Below are 22163 nucleotides of genomic sequence, written 5' to 3' on the forward strand. Positions count from 1 at the left end.
GAGAAGAGAAGAGAAGAGAAGACGTTTTCTCACCTCTGACCCGGGGTGGTAGTGGCGGTGCGGGTGATGAAGGGGGTGGCGGAGGGGGACTGTCAAGGCTGCGCGTCTGAGAGTTGGGACTGGCATACACCTCCCTCCGGTTTTCCCCTCGGGCCAATGCTAGCCTCCGACCCACGTTGAACAACCCCCCTCCACCACTTCCTCCTCCACCGTGAGAGGCGGAGTTACTGTGATACAAACTGAACGGCCGTCCTAAGCGCTCCTTCTTCACTGGGCCCATCTACAAATATGGACCATCACTGTTACACATCAATCCGTGAATTGCATGCTACACAAATACAATCGGTGCGTCCGAAATCTCATACTTCTGAGTTGGTACTACATTTGAATTTGAATTAACTTCATTGTTGTTAAAAAAAAAGTGCATTCTATATACTATGAATATGGGTATTATGAATGTAATCCAGGCGTACTTCATCCGCCATGTTGTTACTGTCATGTGACCTACCAGCATCAGTTGCATTGCTTCACTGCCATTCATAAATCCTCTCCTGTGGCCTCATAGGATAGTAAAGTGTCCACTGAATGCACACTTCAGAATCTCAGCGGAAGCAGTAGGTCATTTGCAGTGTTTTTTGCATATTACAGAGTAGGGAAGTATTTGATTTCAGACGCAGTGAATGTCTCATGTATTTATGCTTTATCACTATATGTGAGTTTGTTCTGTTAAGTTATGGGTGGTGTAGTCTTCTTTTGTTGTCACCTTGTCATCTAGGTCATCGTCACTCTCGTACGGGTCATCCTGCCGCAGTCTCCACTCATATTCCACGTGCACGTGCATGTTAAACTGGTTGTTCTGTGACTGGTGGATCTGAACATGACACATCATTACTTTAACATGTAGTTTTTACTTTAACATTTTTCTAGTTTTTGAGATAATTGGATGAGGATTTTTAAAGATTTATCAAAAATCACAAGTAAAGATATTTAAAATGTCACAAAAGATTTCAATTTTAAATAAATGCCGTTTTGAAACTTTCTTTTCATAAATCATAAATCATAAGTCTTCACCTTCCTTAAAACATTATGTTGGATCATCTTACATAGTTGTCAACATGAATGCAATTATTAAGTTCATGTTACTTAGAAAAGTGTTTTTATTGTGGCAAAAAAATATCTTCACCATACTTAAAACATTATGTTGGATCAACTCAGAATATTGCTTTGAATTAATGTAATCCTCCCAATTGGCTTAAGTTAAAAATTCTAGTGGAAAACGTTAACATACTTTTTTTTTTTGTTGAACCAATGTTTTATGAGTGTTTTTAGAGTGTAATAATAAGAGATGTTTCTTGAGCTCCAAATCAATATTCAATATTAATGATTTCTGAGAGATCATGTGACACTGAAGACTGGAGTAATGGCTGCTGAAAATTCAGCTTTGCCATCAAAGTTGTAAATTACATTTTAAATGGGACCTATTATGCAAAATTCACTTTTATAAGGTGTTTGAACACCGATGTGTGTCCGCAGTGTGTGAGAACAACCAGCCTTTAATGGTAAAAATCTACTTTTTTCATTTTTTTTTAATTCCTATAAACATATAAGGCTAAACACAGTGGTGTAGTCTAGATTTTTGTAGTGAGTATTCTGAGATTTTTCCCTCCCAGCCTTATACTCACCCGTCCCCATAAGCACCACCACACTCACTAATGCATATAGCATGTATCTAGGCTACATGTAATTGAGAGCATTCTGAAAGACTGCTTATGTGTGTGTTATCAACATGTCAATTTTTTATAAGCAACACAAGACTGGGCTCATTTTCTCCTTTAGTGTCAATCGCCATCTAACTCAGCCAGTTAAGATCTTCATTTAGCCTTAGATGTTATATGAATATGGTCACTGGAGCATAGGTTTTATCAGCTGGTGATTTCCAATGCACATTTAAGAGTGCAAGTTGCAACTATTATTAACAATAATGGAAAGATGAGGCTTATCATTATGTCACAATATCACCGTTTGGACTTTGTTTTCTGCTTTGCACCATTTCCTGCCAGTCTGTCATCATAGTTATGCAATTCGATTATATATCAGGTACAGTACGTGGCAAATTAACACAAGAAAAAACAATTCTCTCAACTAATGCTATAAAATATACATCAAGTTGGTACTACATTAATATTGAAGGTTAAAATGAAATGACACTTTTATAATAATAAAGTTATAATAGGCCAAATAACTTTAAAATTATTTCTACTCCAATTGCTTTGTTGAAATATTAATTAAATGGTGGCTGTCAACTTGATGGGTATTTTCATTATAGGCTATTGAAGAACATTTAAAAAATGATAATTAGTATGTATGGTGCATATATTTAACTAAATGCTCCTCTCTAGAGTTAATTTTTCTAGCTGAATAACGAGTTTGAACTGAATATGTTTGTTCTGAGGTAAATGTGATGTTACGTGTCATTGTTTACAAGCTTTTTTTATTAACATCTTCCCGCGGTTGAAACACAGATTGAGCTATTACACGAGACATAATACGAATTTCGGTAAGTTGTACTGTATCTTTTAACATACCTTTAGTTGTTCATTCATGTTTATTTCTCGCTATAACTGGTATTAAAGCAGAGGAGAGGATCGGTTCACGTGCGATTTATATTTTTTTATTTCGTAGTAAAATTGGCAGAATTTGAAATATGAGACTTTGTTTCATGTCAAAAACAAAAAACACAAAGCTTATTACGATTTAATGGATGGTTACGTATCCTCACGCTTTTTAAAGTGGGTATATGAAAATCCTTGACCTTTCCTAGTAGGTAAACGGCATATACCTGCATATCACATAGACTACACCACTGGCTGAACACCACTACTGACAGCTTCTGACATTTTAAGTGCGTGAGATTTTCCTGTTTTGTTGTTGCCAGTATGCCAAAGCATGAGCACTTGAAGCTCCGCCCTCTTCTTGAAAGATGGACGGGAGCATTTTTGCTCAACCCCCAAAAGTGGCAAATTTAATATGCTATAAAAATACTCTGTATTTTGAGCTAAAACTTCACATACACACTCTGGAGACATTAGATCTTGTAAAAGGGGGCATAATAGGTCTCCTTTAAAATATATTAAAATGCAATACAGTTATTTATTAAATGATAATACTAATTCACAATATTACTGTTGTACTGTATTTTTGATCAAATAAATGCAGCTTTGAAAAAAATTACTGACACTAAACTTTTGAATGGTATTGTATGGTTTAGAAATATAAATTATTCTAGCTATATTTTGTTTTAAATTATTTTATTTGATTTTTATTTTATAACACACAGTACAGTCCAAAAGTTTGGAACCACTAAGATTTTTAATGTTTTTAAAAGAAGTTTTCAGTGTCACATGATCCTTCAGAAATCATTCTAATAAGCTGATTTGCTGCTCAATAAACATTTATGATTATTTTCAATGTTGAAAACAGTTGTGTACTTTTTTTCAGGATTCCTTGATGAATAGAAAGTTCAAAAGAACAGCATTTATCTGAAATACAAAGCTTCTGTAGCATTACACACTACCGTTCAAAAGTTTGGGGTCAGTAAGAATTTTTATTTTTATTTTTTTGAAAAGATATTAAAGAAATTAATACTTTTATTCAACAAGGATGCATTAAATCAATCAAAAGTGGCAGTAAAGACATTTATAATGTTAGAAAAGATTAGATTTCAGATAAACACTGTTCTTTTGAACTTTCTATTCATCAAATAATCCTGAAAAAAATATTGTACACAAATATTTTGTACAATTGTACACATTAAATGTTTTTTTTAGCAGCAGATCAGCATATTAGAATGATTTCTGAAGGATCATGTGACACTGAAGACTGGAGTAATGATGCTGAAAATTCAGCTTTGCATCACAGGAATAAACTACTTTGTGAAACATATTCAAATAGAAAACAGTTATTTTAAATTGTAATAATATTTCACAATATTACTGTTTTTTACTGTATTTTTAATTAAATAAATGTAGCCTTGGTGAGCAGACGAAACTTCTTTTAAAAACTTTTGGACTGTACTGTATGTTATTTTAAACTTATTTCCAGGACTGGAAAATTCATGAAAAAAATTTCAAATCTCTATAAAAAAATATAATACAATATACTATATTTACTGATAGAGTAAATATACTTTTTAGTCATGATATCACTTTCTGAATGTTTTTAAAGGTGTGGGAACCCTGCTTATAAAAGACCATGTAGCTGAAGTGTACAGCAAACATGTGGTTCAATAACAGTGAAAAACGGGTTACACCCACATTAATATCCTAATGATAAAGACTTGCTTTAACAGGTTACTGCTGGAAAGCTCTTTGACTCACCAGCTCCTCACACAGTGTGTGCTTCAGTCTGCGAGCCATGTCCAGTCCCGTCTCTCCATTATCATTCTCTATCACAGAACAGCAGTTATCATCAGCACAATGATCATTCTGCTCTTTAATTAACTCTTGGCGAATGAGCCAACAGCCAAACCAGCCATCAAAAGAACACGATGAGCCTCCTTCCTTTAACAATAACTCATAAGATCCTGATAAAACCATATGTAGCATTAATTAAAGCTTAAAGGGATAGTTCACCCAAAAATGAAAATTCTATCATCATTTAGGTTGTTCCAAACCTGTACACATTTTTTTGTTCTGTTGAACACAAAGGATGATATTTTAAATAATGTGAGAAACTGAACAGTTCTGGGGCACCACTGACTTCCAAAGAATTTTTTTCCTACTATGGAAGTCAACGGTGCCCCAAAATAGCCTGGTTATAAACTTTCTTCAAAATATCTTCCTTTGTGTTCAGCAGAGCAAAGACATTTATACAGGTTTGGAATGACTTGTGGGTGAGTAAATGATGACAGAATTTTCATTTTTGGGTGAACTATCCCTTTAAGTGTGTAAAATGTTTCAATGTTAAAATACTTCCTCCTATCACAGCATAAACTAAAATTAAGATAGATAGATGTCTTGCAGGTTTTGGGGTTTGAAGGTCTCACTCACTGATATGCGTGTTGGCCTTGGCTCTGAGCAGAAGTTTAAGGCACTCAGTTTTATTGTGCTGACAGCAGTAATGCAAAGCAGTGTTTCCCTTCATAGTCTGAACGTCCAGATTATTACTGAAAGAGATGACAAGATGAAAAGGCAGTTATGATAAAGATCATGTACATGCAGATAAGCAGCGTGCTTTCATAATAACAATGATGTTTCTAACTGACCAGTTGTGAAACAGGAAGTCAGCCACATGAAGTGATGTCCTGTCAGCTAACAGAACGGCTAAGTGTAGTGCAGTTTCCCCTTTTTCCTGTCATAACAAAAAAAGGTCATTTAGCTATAAAAAAGGGCCAAAAGACCCAACAAGGGTCAAAGGTAGCAGAAAATGAGAAGCTGAGACATGTTTTCTGACCTGTAGGTGGCATGGCAGTGGTTGGCTGAGGTCCGTTCTCTCAGCGTATAGCTGTAACAGGCTGAAGACGTCCCGACTACGAACAGCGTCCTGTAGATATTTGCGTTTTGTTTCCGGTGAGCCACTGCTACGCTGTGCAAAGTGCCATTCCATATACTTCGAGAGTATGAAGTCTTTACGTACAGCCCTGTTGATAACACTGAATATTTTAGTATTTTAGTACAGTTTATTGGGTATCAAAATGGCAGTGAAATTCAACAGATGTCCGATGCCAATAAAATGTGCAGTGAAATTGTAAAAATAAGCATCTCTGCAATGCCTACTAGCTCATTGCAAGTCACAGATGGTAAGAGCCAGCATAACTGGAGCTCTCATTAGTGCAACTGTCCTCTCTTTTCAGGGTACCATGTTGGACAGATGTGGGTTGAAACACTATAGAGAATGCCATTAGGAAAAAATCCAGCCCCGAGTCCTGAGACAGGCAACAGCTGTCAGAGCTCTTAAAGGGGCCATGCTTTCAAATGCATTTTTTGTGTGCGTCTGAAGTTAACTCAGTTATGCAAGGATTCTTGCACCCAAAAAAAGTTGTTATTTAGTTATACATGAACATTTACACCTTCTCTCTGACCCTTGAAATGGCACAAGTTATTATGTTATTGTACCTTTAAAACTTAGGCCTACAATTACTGTTCAAAGGTTTGTGGTCAGTAAGATTTTTTTTCTTGAAAGAAATGAAAAAAAATGTATCATGGTTTCCACAAAAATATTGAGCAGCACAACTGTTTAATGGCTTCTGAAAATTCAGGTTTGCCATGAGAGGAACACATTACATTTTAAAATATATTCAAAAAGAAAACAGTAATTGTAAATTGTTGTAATACATTTGTAATGCTGTTTTCACTGTATTTTTCTTGGTGAGCATTAGAGACTTTTTAAAAAACAAACAAAACGGAACCCAACTTTTGAGTGGTTTTGTATGTATGGCTAACCTCTTCACATTCCCATTCTGCCACAGAGTTGTCAAATAATGATACAGGTGTTGATATTTAAACATGGAAATTCTAGAAAGGAAAAGGTGGGGTCGGGTGGCAGAATGAGAATGTGGAACAGACAAACACTGGAGAGAACTAAGCATTTCCTGTGACATATAACATCCCTAAAGTAGTTTCTAGAAATATGAATGCTATTTCAGTACCCTGTGCAAGAATCTAATTATAGCATTATTCATTTAGTCTAGCTGGTCTAGAACAGTGTAAACAACCATACTTTCCTCCCGCTGATCGTGACAGCAGGGTAAATCAAACCGCTCAGTTTGAAGGTTAAAGTATTTTGGATGTTCTTGAGCTTTCAAATTACTTTCAAGAATAATCAATTTAAAACAAATTTAAAAAGCTCTGCACCATCTGTAGACAGGTTAATTGTGTACAGAGAGGTTACGCCCGGCCGGGCCATGAAGAGTGCTCTTTTGCGGGGAAAAATTGAGAGGGAATTGAGTGGTGCGAATGTTATGGGAAATGCTAAAGACATTGGGTGCTATGGGGACACAAGAGCCGAAACCATTTGGCTGCCGTTTGAAGAGCAATTACAGGGCTGCTCATCACTCACATGTCACTCTCTGCTGACGGCTTCACAGAGGGACTGGGTAGATTGGCCTCCACAATTTCATTAAAACCTGAATTCCCCACGTTTCGCGCCAACTAAGGAGCAAAAGAGAGAGAAAGAGCCATAAATCTACAGGTACTGGTTAAGAACGTGAGAAATCACTGATATTGTCATAATCTCAACTCTATCAAACTCTCTCTCTATACATGAATGCAAAAAAGATAACAACCAGCTACATTTTAACAATGCATTTTCCTCATCTGTTGATCACTGTGAATTCTTACCAGCAATTCTGAAGTGCCTAGTTTGTCCAGAGAAAGTGACTGAATACGTGAGTAATGTACACCCATTTCACGATGGATCCCTGAGCATTCGATGCACGTCAGGATTCCCAGGTTTATAGAGATCCAAGTTGGATCTAAAAGCCAAGAGTGTAAAGAAAACACATTATCAGCTACTTTTAAAGTCAGAAACTGCATGGGGTAAATGAAGGCTTATTATAAATATATACAGCCTGATTGAAGATTACCCATATTACACCCCTCATGTTCTTATAAGTGAAGCGTAATTTGTTGACACAATACAAAAATAGTATGTAGAAACCAGAATAGTCTATACCTCACAACTTGTAACCAATAATGGGGCCTCATGAAGGTTACCGTTAACAATAGTATAATAAATAATGCTAAAATAACACTGGCCCATTGTGAACCTGCTCCGGTGATATTTAACGACACACGGTGTCTTTTGCAAAGGAGACAGAAGGTGCAGCTGAAAAAAAAAAAAAAAACTGCCAAACAACTGGCACTTCTGCCTTTACATGCCTATAAATCCTGCAGGCTGTTCTCTCATGTACACTCACTTGGTTTTAATTTAATTAAACATGATTTATGGACAGGCATTTAAAGAAACAGCATTAACAGAGGACCAGCTTAGAGTGCCCATCTCCAAAGCAGCTGCTTAGTTTCCATTTCTAACCCTTTTTTAGTCCAATAGTACTGTTCAAATAAATATTAAAGACTCTATCATATAAACCATGTCTGTGTGAATTGTTCGAGACACTTTGACATCAGATTTTTGTTAGTGCATACTTAAAGGTATAATATGTAAAATTTTTGCAGTAAAATATCCAAAAACCACTAGGCTAGTGTTATATATTTTGTCCAGCTGATTACAAACAATATCTCTAATGTTTTCAACTACTTGTAAATCATGAGAAAATTCCCATTCTAAACAGTGACACGGGGCAGTGCAGTCGCCTGTCAATGACGCAGTTACCTTTGTTACCGCCTTTACTGACGTAGAAACCACATGACAACAGTGCCGTGGACAAATGCGGAAGTAGTGTCTAGCGTCCAGCAAACCACTAGCTCGCTTCAAGCAGTTCCTTATTTACTTCTTGCACGTTTTATGGTGGATTGTGTTACTTATTTATGGAACATAATTACTGTTTACCATCTGCCGCTGGTTCTGTCGACAAGGACAGCTCCCATAAACTAATGACCGGAAAAGCGGAAGCGGCGCCGGCGACTGTGTCATAATAAAAGTCCCGCTGCTCGTGAGGCGTGTGTTGATCAATCGCTCCAGCTCCTCGTTCAGCTCCCGCAACACTCGGTCCTGCTCTGCTTCATACTACAGTAACGTTAATAATCGCATCCACGAACATGAGTTCTTCCAGACTCCAATCCCTATTCTATTGCACCGTCCGTTGAGATGGAGACCACATGTCCCAAATTTCCGCTCTAAAACTTGGCGTCATCAAATTACGCCTTTGTTTTGAATAGGCTTCTAGCGACCTCTAGCGGAAAAAAATATCACAAATTCTACCTTTAAGAGCTGACAAAACATTTAGCTTTTAGTACATTTTAAATTTAGTCTCTTTTTTTTCTCAGAAAAACAGACCAAAATTATTGATGACTCATGATGATATACACCACTGAACAAGATTGTAAAATATTAAGATTAGGGGAACAAAATGCAAAAACTGGTAATGAAAGATGCATAATGATTAACTGCTATTCTGAATATAAAAGAGAGCGAGAGAGACACACACACACACAACACCACTGCTGCCTTCACATGCTATCGGAAGTTTCCTACTTCCTACTTCTAAAGTCGTGATTATGAGCTAGTTACGTACAAGTGCTTTGTTGTAGAAAGAACAGGAATCATAAGGACACCAGGTTTATTCTTGGGGAAATCTTATCAAAGCCAAAATGTTTTATGATATTTAATTTTCAATAAAATATGACGTCCCATTTATTGACAACCATATAAACATTCACCAAGCTATCCTGATACATGCTTGCTTGCTGACGATTCTGTAATTTGCACAGTAGGAGAAATAAATACTATGGTTGTCAATGGGGGGCGAGATCTGTTTGGTTACTAATATTTTTCCAAATATCTTCCTTTGTGTTCAACAGAACAAAGAAATTCGTACAGGTCTGGAACTACTCAAGGGTAAGTAAATGAAGACAGAATTTTAATTTTTGGGTGAACTATCCCTTTAAGCTTGAATCAATGCATATTAGCGCACCTTTGTTGTAAAGTGTTACCCAATACTGAGATTCTGCCTATAATGGTTGCCGCCCTGGACACTGAATGATAAGAATATTAATATACCATGCTATTTCAGTTCAGAGAACACCTTAAAACTCATTGCACAAGTCCAGAAACATTTGTGCTGATGTAAAGATGCTGTTTTTGCACCTGTGGCCCCACAGTCGCAGCAAACGTTGTTTCCAGGCATGCGACGAATATCCTCAGTGATGGATCGCGTCAGATCCTCCACGCTGTTCTCCCCACTTGTCCTCCTCTCATCCAGAGCCACATTTAGAGCCTCCTGCTTACTGTTTGTCAGCACTGATATCCACCTGATATTTTTAGTAAGATGCAATAACAAATACAACCATTAGAGGGCGACAAGAAACTGCAGCTCGTATTCCCATTTTATGCACCATGCATACAAAGTCAGTTGTGACTAATGCTGATCCAGCTCTGAGAGGTTAGTTTATCTGCAATTAATGAGAAAATGCCCTTGTTCACAGCTCAGGGAATTTTGTAAACAGGCTTTGCGCTTTTCTAGTTGGTAAATAACCTCTCTTGGATTAATTTCTGAAAGTTGCAGTATAATGCGACTATCAACAATCTTTTCACTTGCTCTTCTTCAACTCTGACATTTAGCTGAAGATGGAAGTCTGGGCTGTGATCTGACACGAGAAGCACTTCAATCATCGTACATGAAGCCATATCTGAGGAAGAAATGTTACATATTTCTCTTTCTCTCCAAGAAAGGAGGCTCTGTTCCTCAAGATGGAAAGGTCAAATTGGAAGAGGTGTGTGTGATGAAAATTATACAAGCTCTTTTCTATCTGATGGCGTCTACACATTCTCATCTGACAGTCACATGAGTGGACTGAGACTCAAATCAGTGTCTGGCAGAGTAAAGTTATTTCTCTTTAAATAGCCCATGAAATCAGACTCAGATTTCTATGGCTTTTAGTTCATGTCTGTGAGCTTTTAGGTCATCTTTATGCTGGAGTACTCCTAAACAGTGACAAAATTCACTTTTAGCACGTTCAAAAGTTTGGGGTTGGTAAGATATTTTGTTGTTTTTGAAAGTTTCTTATGCTCACCAAATTTGCATTAATTTGATGAAAAATACAGTAAAAATGGAAATATTGTGTATTTATTAAAATGATTTTTCTATATGAATATATTTCAAATGTAATTTATTCCTGTGGTGCCAAAGCTGAATTTTCAGTATCACTGCTCCAGTCTTCAGTGTCACATGATCCTTCAGAAATCATTCTAATATGTTAATTTGATGCTCAAAAAACATTTCTTAATACAAAAAATATTGATAACTAATTCTGTTTTATGTCCAATCGGACGGTTCTCAAGAATGAGAATGCCCCATATTAATACGTCAATACATAATTTTAAATATCTCTGTAATAATTCATATTTTGTGCATAGTTATAGACAAATGTATTATGAATAATAGTTTGCATTGTTTTTTCATGTTAGGATTTATGTTCAATTATGTCAAAATTACTCATTGAGGTACATAAATGCTTGAGTAGGTTTGAAACAAACCAAATAGTGCCATTTGAACTGTTTGCGTTTCAAGCATTTATTGCTGTGAATAAACAAAAGAAATACTTACGCCACACAATCAGACTCATCATCGGCCAGAAAATGGTAAGTGCGATTATCTAAAAAAAAACAAAAAAAAAACACCCTCATTAATCCTTGTAATTTCACAAATCATCCTCAGCTGGCACCAGCTAACATGTAATCAGCAAACAATCAGGAGAGATAAAACAGGTTTGAGGTCCTTTTGTTAAAATACAAGTGGCAGGAAAGAACAAACAATTTGTGCTCAAGTTCAAATAGTGAATTTAAATTGTGCCCTGTTTTCAGAACAACCTGCATTTAGTTCAAGGACTCTAGTATTGTATTTCAAAATATTTCATGATTGCTACATAACGTAATAATGACACTAGAGACCTGAGGCCAGAATAATGCATGGATGCATGCAGATACAATTAAGCAGTTCGCTTCACCAAAAATAGCCTGAGGCTGGTTCGCTTCAGCTTGGCGTGAAGATCCTGAAATCTACCTTTTGATGTTTTTTTTTTCCATTATATCACATGGGAGAGTGTGTGATAGACCGAGCTCTTGGTTGGGGAATGCTAAGAGAGTGCGTGGTTAACTCACGTGAGATGAGGTCAAAGCATTTCTTGTCTTCCAGACTTGGTTTGACTTGGCAGGTGAGGAGGTTCAGTTTAGCTGGTGATTTATTGGGCTGCAATGAAGGGATAGCACATATATCATGACTAAACGCCTGTCTAGTGCTACTCTGTGTACATCTCAATTGTATTGTGTGCATACCAGAATTAATTTTGGCCATTGAAAATGCAACTAAACAACAAGTATAAAATATAAAATAATAATATAAATATAAATAAATATATATAATTATATAAATATATACAGGTGCTGGTCATATAATTAGAATATCGTGAAAAAGTAAATTATTTTTAAAAATGAAACTTTCATATATTCTAGATTCCCTACATGTAAAGTAAAACATTTCAAAAATTTTTTTTTTTTTTTGAATTTTGATGATTAGAGCGTACAGCTCATGAAATTCTAAAATCCAGTATCTCAATATATTACAATATTTCCTAAGATCAATAAAAAAATTGATTTTCAAAACAGAAAAGTTCAAGTTCTTTAAAGTATGTTCATTTGTACACTCATTACTGGGTCAGCAGCACATATTACAGCAAATGACTTGCTCTAGCACAAATTACAGCATCAGTGAAGTGTGGCATGGAAGTGATCAGCCTGTGGCACTGCTGAGGCACTATTGAGCCTTCAGATCATCTGTATATTGTTGGATCGACTGTTTCTCATCTTTCTCTTGAAAATATCCCATAGATTCAGGGGTCAGGCATGTTGGCTGGCCAATAAAGCACAGTAATATCATGGTCAGCAAACCACTTGGAAGTGGCTTTTGCACTGTGGAGAGGTGCTAAAGTCCTGCTGGAAAAGGAAATCAGCATCTCCATAAAGCTTGTCAGCAGATGGAAGCATAAAGTGCTCCAAAATCTCCTGGAAGATGGCTGCATTGACTTTGCACTTGATAAAACACAATGGTCCAACACCAGCAGACGTCACGGCCTCCCAAATCATTACTGACTTCAGAAACTTCACACTAGACTTCAAGCAGCTTGGATTCTGTGCCTCTCCAGTCTTCCTTCAGACTCTGGGACCATGATTTCAAAATGAAATGCAAAATTTACTTTTATCTGAAAAGAGGACTTTCTACCACTGTTCACTGTCCAGTTCTTTTTCTCCTTAGCCCAGGTAAGATGCTTCTGACGTTTTTTCTGTTTCAGAAGTGGCTTGGTAGTCCTTTTCCTGAAGATCTCTGAGTGTGGTGACTCTTGATGCTCTGACTCCGGCTTCATTCTACTCATTGTGAAGGTCTCCCAAGTGTCTGAATCGGCTTTACTTGACAGTATTCTCAAGCTTGTGGTCATCCCTGTTGCTTGTGCACCTTTGCCTACCCAATTTCTTCCTTCTAGTCAACTTTGCATTTAATATGCTTTGATACATCACTCTGTAAACAGCCACTCCATTCAGTAATGACCTTCTGTGACTTACTCTCTTTGTGGAGGCTGTCAATGATTGTCTCCTGGACCATTGCCATGTCAGCAGTCTTTCCCATTAGTGTGGTTTCAAAGAACAAGAGATACCTGGAATTTATACTGTAGGGATGCTCATTTAATGAAACTCAAATGTAAATATTCTAATATTTTGAGATACTGGATTTTGGACTTTCATTAGCTGTACGTTCTAATCAACAAATTAAAAAAATAAAAATAAATAAATTAAAAAAACTTTTGAAATGTTTTACTTTACATGTAGGGAATCTAGTATAAATAAAAGTTTCATTTTTTAAAATAATTTACAATAAAAAAATGAACTTTTTCACGATATATTATTCTAATTATATGTATATGTTAAGTAAAAGTAATAATTAACAAATGAATATATAAATATACACCTCTATTCAAAAAAAATTTTGTTTTTTTTGGGGGGGGAAGAAATTAATCATTTTATTTAGCAAGGATGTATTAAATTGGTCAGAAGTGACAGACATTTATAATGTTACAAAAAAATATATTTTAAATAAATGCTGTTCTTTTGAACTTTTGTTCCACAAAGAATGATGAAAAATGTATCACAATATGTTATCACAAATGTCACAAATGTTTCACAATGTATCAAAAGGTGCAGTAAACAATTTCTGAGAAACGCTGACAAACCCCACCCAAAAGGATCACACCCTATCTTTACAGCCCCGCCTCTAAATTCACGAACACGCTATGCAACACAGGCACCTCCCCCCTAATGATTGGACACGCCCCTTACTGCTGATTGGCTACAAGTGTGTTTTAGAGCTCGGTCCGATCCACGATTCTCAGAAATTGCTTACTGCCCCTTTAAGCACCAAATCAGCATATTATAATGATATCTGAATGATCATGTGACATGTATTAAAATAGAAAACAGTTATTTAAAATTGTAATAATATTTCAAAAACATTAAAAATGCCCAAACTTTTGAACAGTAGTGTAAATATAAATATAAATACCCAATGCGTCATATTCAGGATACAAATAAATAAATAAATAAATAAACAAAATAGGCCTTAGGATGACTGAAAAAATATATTGTCTTTTAGTAAACTTAAAGCCTTAAGAGTGCTTTACTAAGGTTATACCATATTAGCCTACTATATACTATACATATATATATACATATATTTTGAAAAAATACTAATTACTAAAATAATAATTTAAAAAAAAACTTCTTGCTGCTGTATTTACAGAGAGTGATGTGAGTACTCACAGTTCCATGAGCAATGGTTAGATAGCAGTTTTGCACGGTACATTTCCTCTTCTGCCACATCTTCCTCAACCTATCAGAGAAATGAGATTACAGCACAGCATCCACATCACATTCTCCTCAATCAGCGCAAAGCTATACAGTGAATGGAGTGACAGATCTGTGTGTAACTCCCGGGACAGCGTGTCCTACCACACATGAATAATTTAAAATGAAGGGATTAACAGAGCACTTCCAAAAGGATCTATCAGGGAAATCTTAATGAAAGAGTGGATTATATGTCATGTTTGAAGAATATAGGATCTGGGAACAGACATTCGATAATATCATGACCATTTGCTTCAGCATGAATTCATTTACCCATCACTCCTCTTGTAGAGGTAGCCTGATTTCTCTGTGCCATATTGCTTGTTGCCTTGAAGCTGATGCATGCTGTACACGGTCTGTCTGCTTAGAGAATCCTGCACAACAGAAGCAGAAATGGGAAAGTCATGGTTCGTTTATATGTGGTGCCCAAAAATGCCTTTTTGATTTCCATTGCCTCTATGCATGGGATTTTGCACGTGACAACTTAAAGGGATAGTTTCTGTATTTTCTTTTTTCATGGGAACAAAATAGAAGAATTTTAGTGGAATGCTCTTTTTCTCAACATGAAAGTCAAAAGAAACCAAGGGCTTTAAACTACAAAAATGCATCATAACTAGAATAATATCAGAGGTATCCCGGATGAGCCCCCAATTTGTGTAGTGCCCCCTACCCTCTTAGGATTTACCACGCCCCAAGTTCTATTAAGGTGGAGCACCAGGTTCTGGTCATATGTCTCTCGACAATTTGTGTAGTTATAAATTATTACACACCTCTGATATTAATAATAGTTTTAGGCTAAGCCTTGATTTTCCCTTTTTGGTAGCCAATTAGATGCTGTAAAAACACCTATGTTAACGGACTTTACGATATAGGTAACTCACTACACCAGGTAAGTATGGGTATGTATACAAGTATCATAAAATTAATCCATAAAACTTTTCGGATAGATATGCAATAGACATTCTGCAAAATATGTTCTTTTGTGTTCCATGGAAGAAAGAAAGTCATACACATTTAGACTGAAATGAGGGAGAGTAAATTATGACAGAAGTTTCATTTTTGGCTGAACTTGTATGGTAAAGTCACAAAATGTCACTGATGCAGAAAGGTGAGAGGAAGTACTGGCTCACACTTATGAAGAAGGGTTAATACATGCAGGAAATGCACAACAGCAGTGGGTAGAAATTTAATATTCCAGGTTAAATTATGTCCACGGAAAATAATGAAATGATGTCAACAGGAAATAATTTCAGATCTCTAAATTTCTGTATAACAAACAAAATGTAGTAATGTATAACAATTATATAATTACAATGGGCATCTAAGAGGCAAATGTGCAAAGATTGTAGTGTTGTAGTCGACATCATGCTGTTGAAAGCTTAACTTGTGTTTAACCTGGAATATTCCAAATATCAACAGCTTTCAGAAACAAAAACATGAAAATCGGACATGATTTTTGCAGCAAGTTTGACAGGAAACTGTTATACTTCTCATCAGAATGTCACACCATATTGCACGTGCAAATTTTTTCAACTAAAGTGGGAAACATGAGGTGATAGTTCACATGCAAGTGTTTATGGTTAATTAGGGCAGCTCAGCAACATCACATGCTAATAATAAAAAATAAAAAAAAACATCTCAACTTACTCTCCTGGACTGCTATTTTGTCATTGAAGCATTTAGAAAAAAACGATTTTGTTAATAGCTGCTCTTCACAGTCATTCCAGGCAATTTAAAAAAAAAAAAAAATAGTTGTGAAAGATGATTGACAGTAACAAATATACATCGACCCCCCTCCACAATAATCCCATTAAATACTTGAGTAAGACTAACAAATTACTTCATAAGACCCTATCTATTTATTACCCTGACAAATAATATATAGCGCCATGCTCTGCAACATAACATGTTATTGATTTTGTGAATCAATAGTGGTGGGTGACCTCTGAAACAGGAAAGAACACTGCGGTGGATTAAACACACCGCAGTCCTATGCAATACAAAGCTGAACAAACAGTGTATTGTATGTACTGCTCACTGCAGAATGAAAAGTGACCGGGGCTAGTTGTCACACTCTTTTTGCAATATATATATATATTGCAAAAAAAGTGTGACAACTATGATATATATATATCATATTAGATCATATCCAGAAGAAGTGATAGAAAATCCTGTTTAGAATTTGTAAACGGAACAGCTGGGAGTGTAAGAGGTGAAAGTAAGCATGAGAAATTTGAGCAAGAGGTAAAGCGGGAAAAGTGTGTGTGCAAACGAAGCGGGAATGAGGTGTAAATAGTGTCATTCTTTACCTCTTTGAATTCGGGCTGCAGAGAAGGTCTGAGCTGATCTCTGAGAGAACAGAGCTGTCTCTTCTCCTCATCCTGCTTATGTTTGATCTGTATAAACACACATACACACACATGCACTTAAATTCCACCAAACACATCCTACACTTCCTCTCCTCCTTGTATATTCCTCCAGCTGTGTTTTTCTAAGCGTGATTACTTAAGCTTTAGGTGAGACAATGGCCCTTTCATTAAGTTGTCTGTCACTCACACCATCACTGCAGCTGAAAGAAGCCGTCTGCTTTATCAACCACAAATTCGTGCTTAACAGCGCTGATTTCTTCCCTGATTGTGCCAGCGTGAGGTAGAGCGGTGGAGGCTGGTAACCTTGATGCGGCGTGATCCAAGCAAACAAAAGCCACACTGCTGGGGTTCTTTGTGGTCTAGAGTGAAAATCTAGGATGTTGGCTGCCAAGGCAACATTTCTAATTTCCACTTAGTTTCTGTTTTTCATCTAATATTTTAATTTTATTTCGGTTTATTTCACAAACAAATTTTTTTAATAGTTTTAGTTAACAGTAATAATCCTGGTTGCTAGATTAGAGAAAATTGATATGCTTGTTAGCTGGTCAAGCTACAAAATAAGCAGGCTAAAAAGTATCATAACTAGAATAATATCAGATGTATCCCGGACGTGCCCCCAATTTGTGTAGCGCCCCCTACCCTCTTAGGATTTACATTTATAAACCAGTTAAACAGCAGATTGGCCAGACTATGAGTCTACATTAGGATGGTTTAAGATGGGTTTTTTAGCAGGATAAAGGTTATTATATAACATTCTGGGTTTGTTTTAATCTCTAACGTAAGTAAACACCACTAATACTCAGTGTTGTGTAAGTTACTCGAAAAAAGTAATCAATTATTAGCTACTAATGACATCCTCAACAGTGTAATTATATTACTATACTAATTACTCTCTCTCAAACGTATTGCATTACTTATTAAATACTGTCTAAATCCTATATAAACCTTGACCAGTTGAACAATACAAGGATAGACATTAAACTTTTAATTCTTTCATATAAATAATATAAAACTGCATAAATTGTTCTTTAACTGACCAAAGTATTTAAAGGGAGAAGGTTACACTAAAATTTATTTTGATGTGGAATCCACTATTGTTATTATATAGTCTATAATTATTTTTTTTTATGTAATTACATCAGAGGTTAACTGTTATTAAAAAGTAATCCCTTTTTTAGGGGAAAAGTAATTAAATTACCTAGTAATTCATTACACCCCAACACTGCTAATACTTCAATGTGAGTCACTCGGTTATATCAGTGTAGGTGTACACGTATTGAGATGATCGACTTAACTATTTATAGCCTACAAACTATTGATCTGGGCTGACTATACAAAGCACACAGAAGGAGATGAAGGAACACCGTGAATGCACTGTTAGCTTGGGGGATGATGGGATGGCATAAAGATGCAGAACAATTCCCCAAAAGTAATTCGCTGCTCAGCATGAGCAATCTACTCTCTAAAATTGAGATATATTTGGCTGAGAATGAACAAAGGATGCAAAGGATCCTCAGCACTTTTCAATTTAAAAATAAAGACCTTGCTTATGGGATAGTATGAAGAAATATGAACACACTGGGGATCTGTAGGACAGCATAGACTGAATGATTGGAGCCAATGTCATGCTCATCCTAAGTTTAATTGCTGCAAAGTGAGTTGTGCTCTGAATACCGATTAGCCCGCATGACCATGAACACACACGCTCAGGGCTGATCCTGTTTGTCTGAATGGATTTTGAGTATACAGGGCCTAATCTATCAAATTGCTTGAAAGATGATGTACAGGTTATCTGTCTAAATTATTTCATGTCAGTTTGGATTTCAATGATTTTTTATGCATTCTGACCTTTCCACAAGTTTGCCATTACTCCCTGAATTGAATTGAAATGTCAGTTTAGTATAATGATGCTAAACTAAAAAGTAGAGCTGTCAAGCGCTACAAATATTTGGACAATCCTTTGCTATTTCACATTAAAGTCTTATTGTTATGGTATGCTGGTGTAGAGAAGAGGCAGATACGGATTTCCACAATTCAACGTAGTATTTAATACACAGAAGGCAAGGAGAACCAAACATACACGTTATACAACATTCAAGACGGACGAGGAGTGAAGGGAGTGAGTGCAATATAAAGGGAGTGCTAACAATAGAGTCCAGGTGCAGGTGATGAGTGACAATGGGGAGCTGACGAGGGAAGTGAGTGCAGGTGATGAAACAGGAGGATTCTGGGAAATGGAGTCCAGGGAAACAAGGGATCCGTAACAGTACCTCGGGCGCCCTGGAGACCTCAAGCCGGAGCAGGGGAATGAGCAGACAGGAGTGGAGGTCTCCAGGGCGGGCTCAAAAGCCATGGCGGGTCAGGAGCCGTGGGTGGCCGTGGCGGTTCTGGGGCCGTGGGCGGCCGTGGAGGGTCAGGTGCAGCGGGCGGCCGTGGAGGGTCAGGTGCAGCGGGCTGCCGTGGAGGGTCAGGTGCAGCGGGCTGCCGTGGAGGGTCAGGTGTAGCGGGCTGCCGTGGTTGGTCTGGGGCCGAAGGCTTAGGGCCGTTGAGCCCAGGAGGCGGTGAAGGACCAGCGGGAGATGGCGAAACCCAAGGTTCCGCAGACCGAAGCGCAGCCGGTGCTCCAGAAGGCCGCAGTAGGAGGCAGGTGCCAGACAACAAAACGAACACCGGGGGGAGTGAGGAGGCCAACTGGAACTGAGGGACGGAGTGACGGAGCGGAGACGGAGGAGTGTAGTCCAGAGGGGAGGGCAGGCTGACGAGTGACCAAGGTGTGAGTGGCGGCAGGATGGTACTGGTGATACTGGTGGACTGATGGACAACGGTGGAGCAGAGGGAGGTTGGAGCCGGGGTGAAGGTAATTGCCCAGAGGTCCGAGGTGGAGATCTGGGCGAAGGGGCGTGAGGTGGAGGTACAGTGAAGAAACAAATGGAGGTGGGAGAGGGAGGCAGGGAGGGAAAACAGTCTTAGGGCTGTATGTCTCAACAACAAAGTTCATCATAATAAAGGGCTCGGTGGCGGCTGGCTCGGCGGCTGGAGCGGCTGGCTCGGCGGCGACGGCTGGAGCTGAGGGCTCGTAGGCGGCGGCTGGAGATGAGGTCTCGTAGGCGGCTGAGACTGGAGATGCGGTCTCGTAGGCGGCTGAGACTGGAGATGCGGTCTCGTAGGCGGCTGAGACTGGAGATGCGGGCTCGTAGGCGGCTGAGACTGGAGATGCGGGCTCGTAGGCGGCTGAGACTGGAGATGCGGGCTCGTAGGCGGCTGAGACTGGAGATGCGGGCTCGTAGGCGGCTGAGACTGGAGATGCGGGCTCGTAGGCGGCTGAGACTGGAGATGCGGGCTCGTAGGCGGCTGAGACTGGAGATGCGGGCTCGTAGGCGGCTGAGACTGGAGATGCGGGCTCGTAGGCGGCTGAGACTGGAGATGCGGGCTCGTAGGCGGCTGAGACTGGAGATGCGGGCTCGTAGGCGGCTGAGACTGGAGATGCGGGCTCGTAGGCGGCTGAGACTGGAGATGCGGGCTCGTAGGCGGCTGAGACTGGAGATGCGGGCTCGTAGGCGGCTGAGACTGGAGATGCGGGCTCGTAGGCGGCTGAGACTGGAGATGCGGGCTCGTAGGCGGCTGAGACTGGAGATGCGGGCTCGTAGGCGGCTGAGACTGGAGATGCGGGCTCGTAGGCGGCTGAGACTGGAGATGCGGGCTCGTAGGCGGCTGAGACTGGAGATGCGGGCTCGTAGGCGGCTGAGACTGGAGATGCGGGCTCGTAGGCGGCTGAGACTGGAGATGCGGGCTCGTAGGCGGCGGAGACTGGAGATGCGGGCTCGTAGGCGGCGGAGACTGGAGATGCGGGCTCGTAGGCGGCGGAGACTGGAGATGCGGGCTCGTAGGCGGCGGAGACTGGAGATGCGGGCTCGTAGGCGGCGGAGACTGGAGATGCGGGCTCGTAGGCGGCGGAGACTGGAGATGCGGGCTCGGCGGCGGAGACTGGAGATGCGGGCTCGGCGGCGGAGACTGGAGATGCGGGCTCGGCGGCGGAGACTGGAGATGCGGGCTCGGCGGCGGAGACTGGAGATGCGGGCTCGGCGGCGGAGACTGGAGATGCGGGCTCGGCGGCGGAGACTGGAGATGCGGGCTCGGCGGCGGAGACTGGAGATGCGGGCTCGGCATACAATTAAAATTCCCGTAGGAACGGGAACGGGCTCTGGAGAGACTGGAGCGGGCTCTATGGAGATTGGAGCGGGCTCTGGAGAGACTGGAGCGGGCTCAGTGAAGGCTGGAAAGGGCTCAGCGGCAGGTCTTTTCCTCCTTCTCCGCTTTCCGGACCCAGCAGGAGAGTGTGGGCCCAGCGTGGGGCAGGAAGGAAGTTCACTGGAGGGGTAAGCGGAGGGAATACGGAGGCTGACTAACTGGCCCAGCCGACCGTGTTTCCGGACGGACTGGAGACCAACACTCATCCACATAGAATTTGGAATTATTCAAAAACAAAATAAAATTGATAGTTTCACTTAAGGAGAGGCGACAATCAGGTTCATGGAGACGGAGAGTGTTGTCATCCAGACCGTCCAAAAACAGGGCGATTAAATTAGCATCGGGCCAGTCAGTCAGATAAGCCAGCTCAACGAACTCCTCCACATACCTCTCCAGTGAACGACCAACCTGAAGAAGCCCGATGAGGCGATCGCCAGCCGATAGAGGAGTGGGAGGCATTGGAGGAGCAAGAGCCAGGGAGCAGGGATAAGTTTCCATCTTCTAGTGGAAATCCAGCGGTATTGGTCCGTCTTTCTGTTATGGTATGCTGGTGTAGAGAAGAGGCAGATATGGATTTCCACAATTCAACGTAGTATTTAATACACAGAAGGCAAGGAGAACCAAACATACACGTTATACAACATTCAAGACGGACGAGGAGTGAAGGGAGTGAGTGCAATATAAAGGGAGTGCTAACAATAGAGTCCAGGTGCAGGTGATGAGTGACGATGGGGAGCTGACGAGGGAAGTGAGTGCAGGTGATGAAACAGGAGGATTCTGGGAAATGGAGTCCAGGGAAACAAGGGATCCGTAACACTTATAGGCACAAATATTTGTAAGATTTTTGGATTAAAATATCCAAAAACCACTAGAACAATGTTATATATTTTGTTGTCTTGTGTACTTAAATGATCTCAAATGATTCCAAGAATGTTTAAATCCAGAGAAATAAGCAATTTTAACCAGAACATGGACCAT

The 22163-nt window shown here is 39.4% G+C and overlaps 1 protein-coding gene across 2 annotated transcripts in view; it reads right to left on the reverse strand.

Annotated features, from left to right (window-relative positions):
• The window catches only part of unm_sa1614 (un-named sa1614), a 46360-nt gene that overhangs the window by 7892 nt on the left and 16305 nt on the right, over nt 1-22163 (reverse strand). For both annotated transcript variants that reach the window (XM_067388073.1, XM_067388072.1), the window contains exons 9-22: nt 16878-16964; nt 14842-14942; nt 14485-14554; nt 11779-11866; nt 11225-11273; nt 9766-9929; nt 7338-7471; nt 7057-7148; nt 5452-5638; nt 5264-5349; nt 5049-5164; nt 4377-4444; nt 764-871; nt 34-280 (exon numbers count right to left, since the gene is read on the reverse strand). In XM_067388073.1, coding sequence (XP_067244174.1) covers nt 34-280; nt 764-871; nt 4377-4444; nt 5049-5164; nt 5264-5349; nt 5452-5638; nt 7057-7148; nt 7338-7471; nt 9766-9929; nt 11225-11273; nt 11779-11866; nt 14485-14554; nt 14842-14942; nt 16878-16964 — 1597 coding nt within the window. The remainder of the gene's footprint in view (nt 1-33; nt 281-763; nt 872-4376; nt 4445-5048; nt 5165-5263; nt 5350-5451; nt 5639-7056; nt 7149-7337; nt 7472-9765; nt 9930-11224; nt 11274-11778; nt 11867-14484; nt 14555-14841; nt 14943-16877; nt 16965-22163) is intronic.

This window comes from Chanodichthys erythropterus, chromosome 6 (genome assembly GCF_024489055.1).
Source record: "Chanodichthys erythropterus isolate Z2021 chromosome 6, ASM2448905v1, whole genome shotgun sequence".
NCBI classification, from domain to species: domain Eukaryota; kingdom Metazoa; phylum Chordata; class Actinopteri; order Cypriniformes; family Xenocyprididae; genus Chanodichthys; species Chanodichthys erythropterus.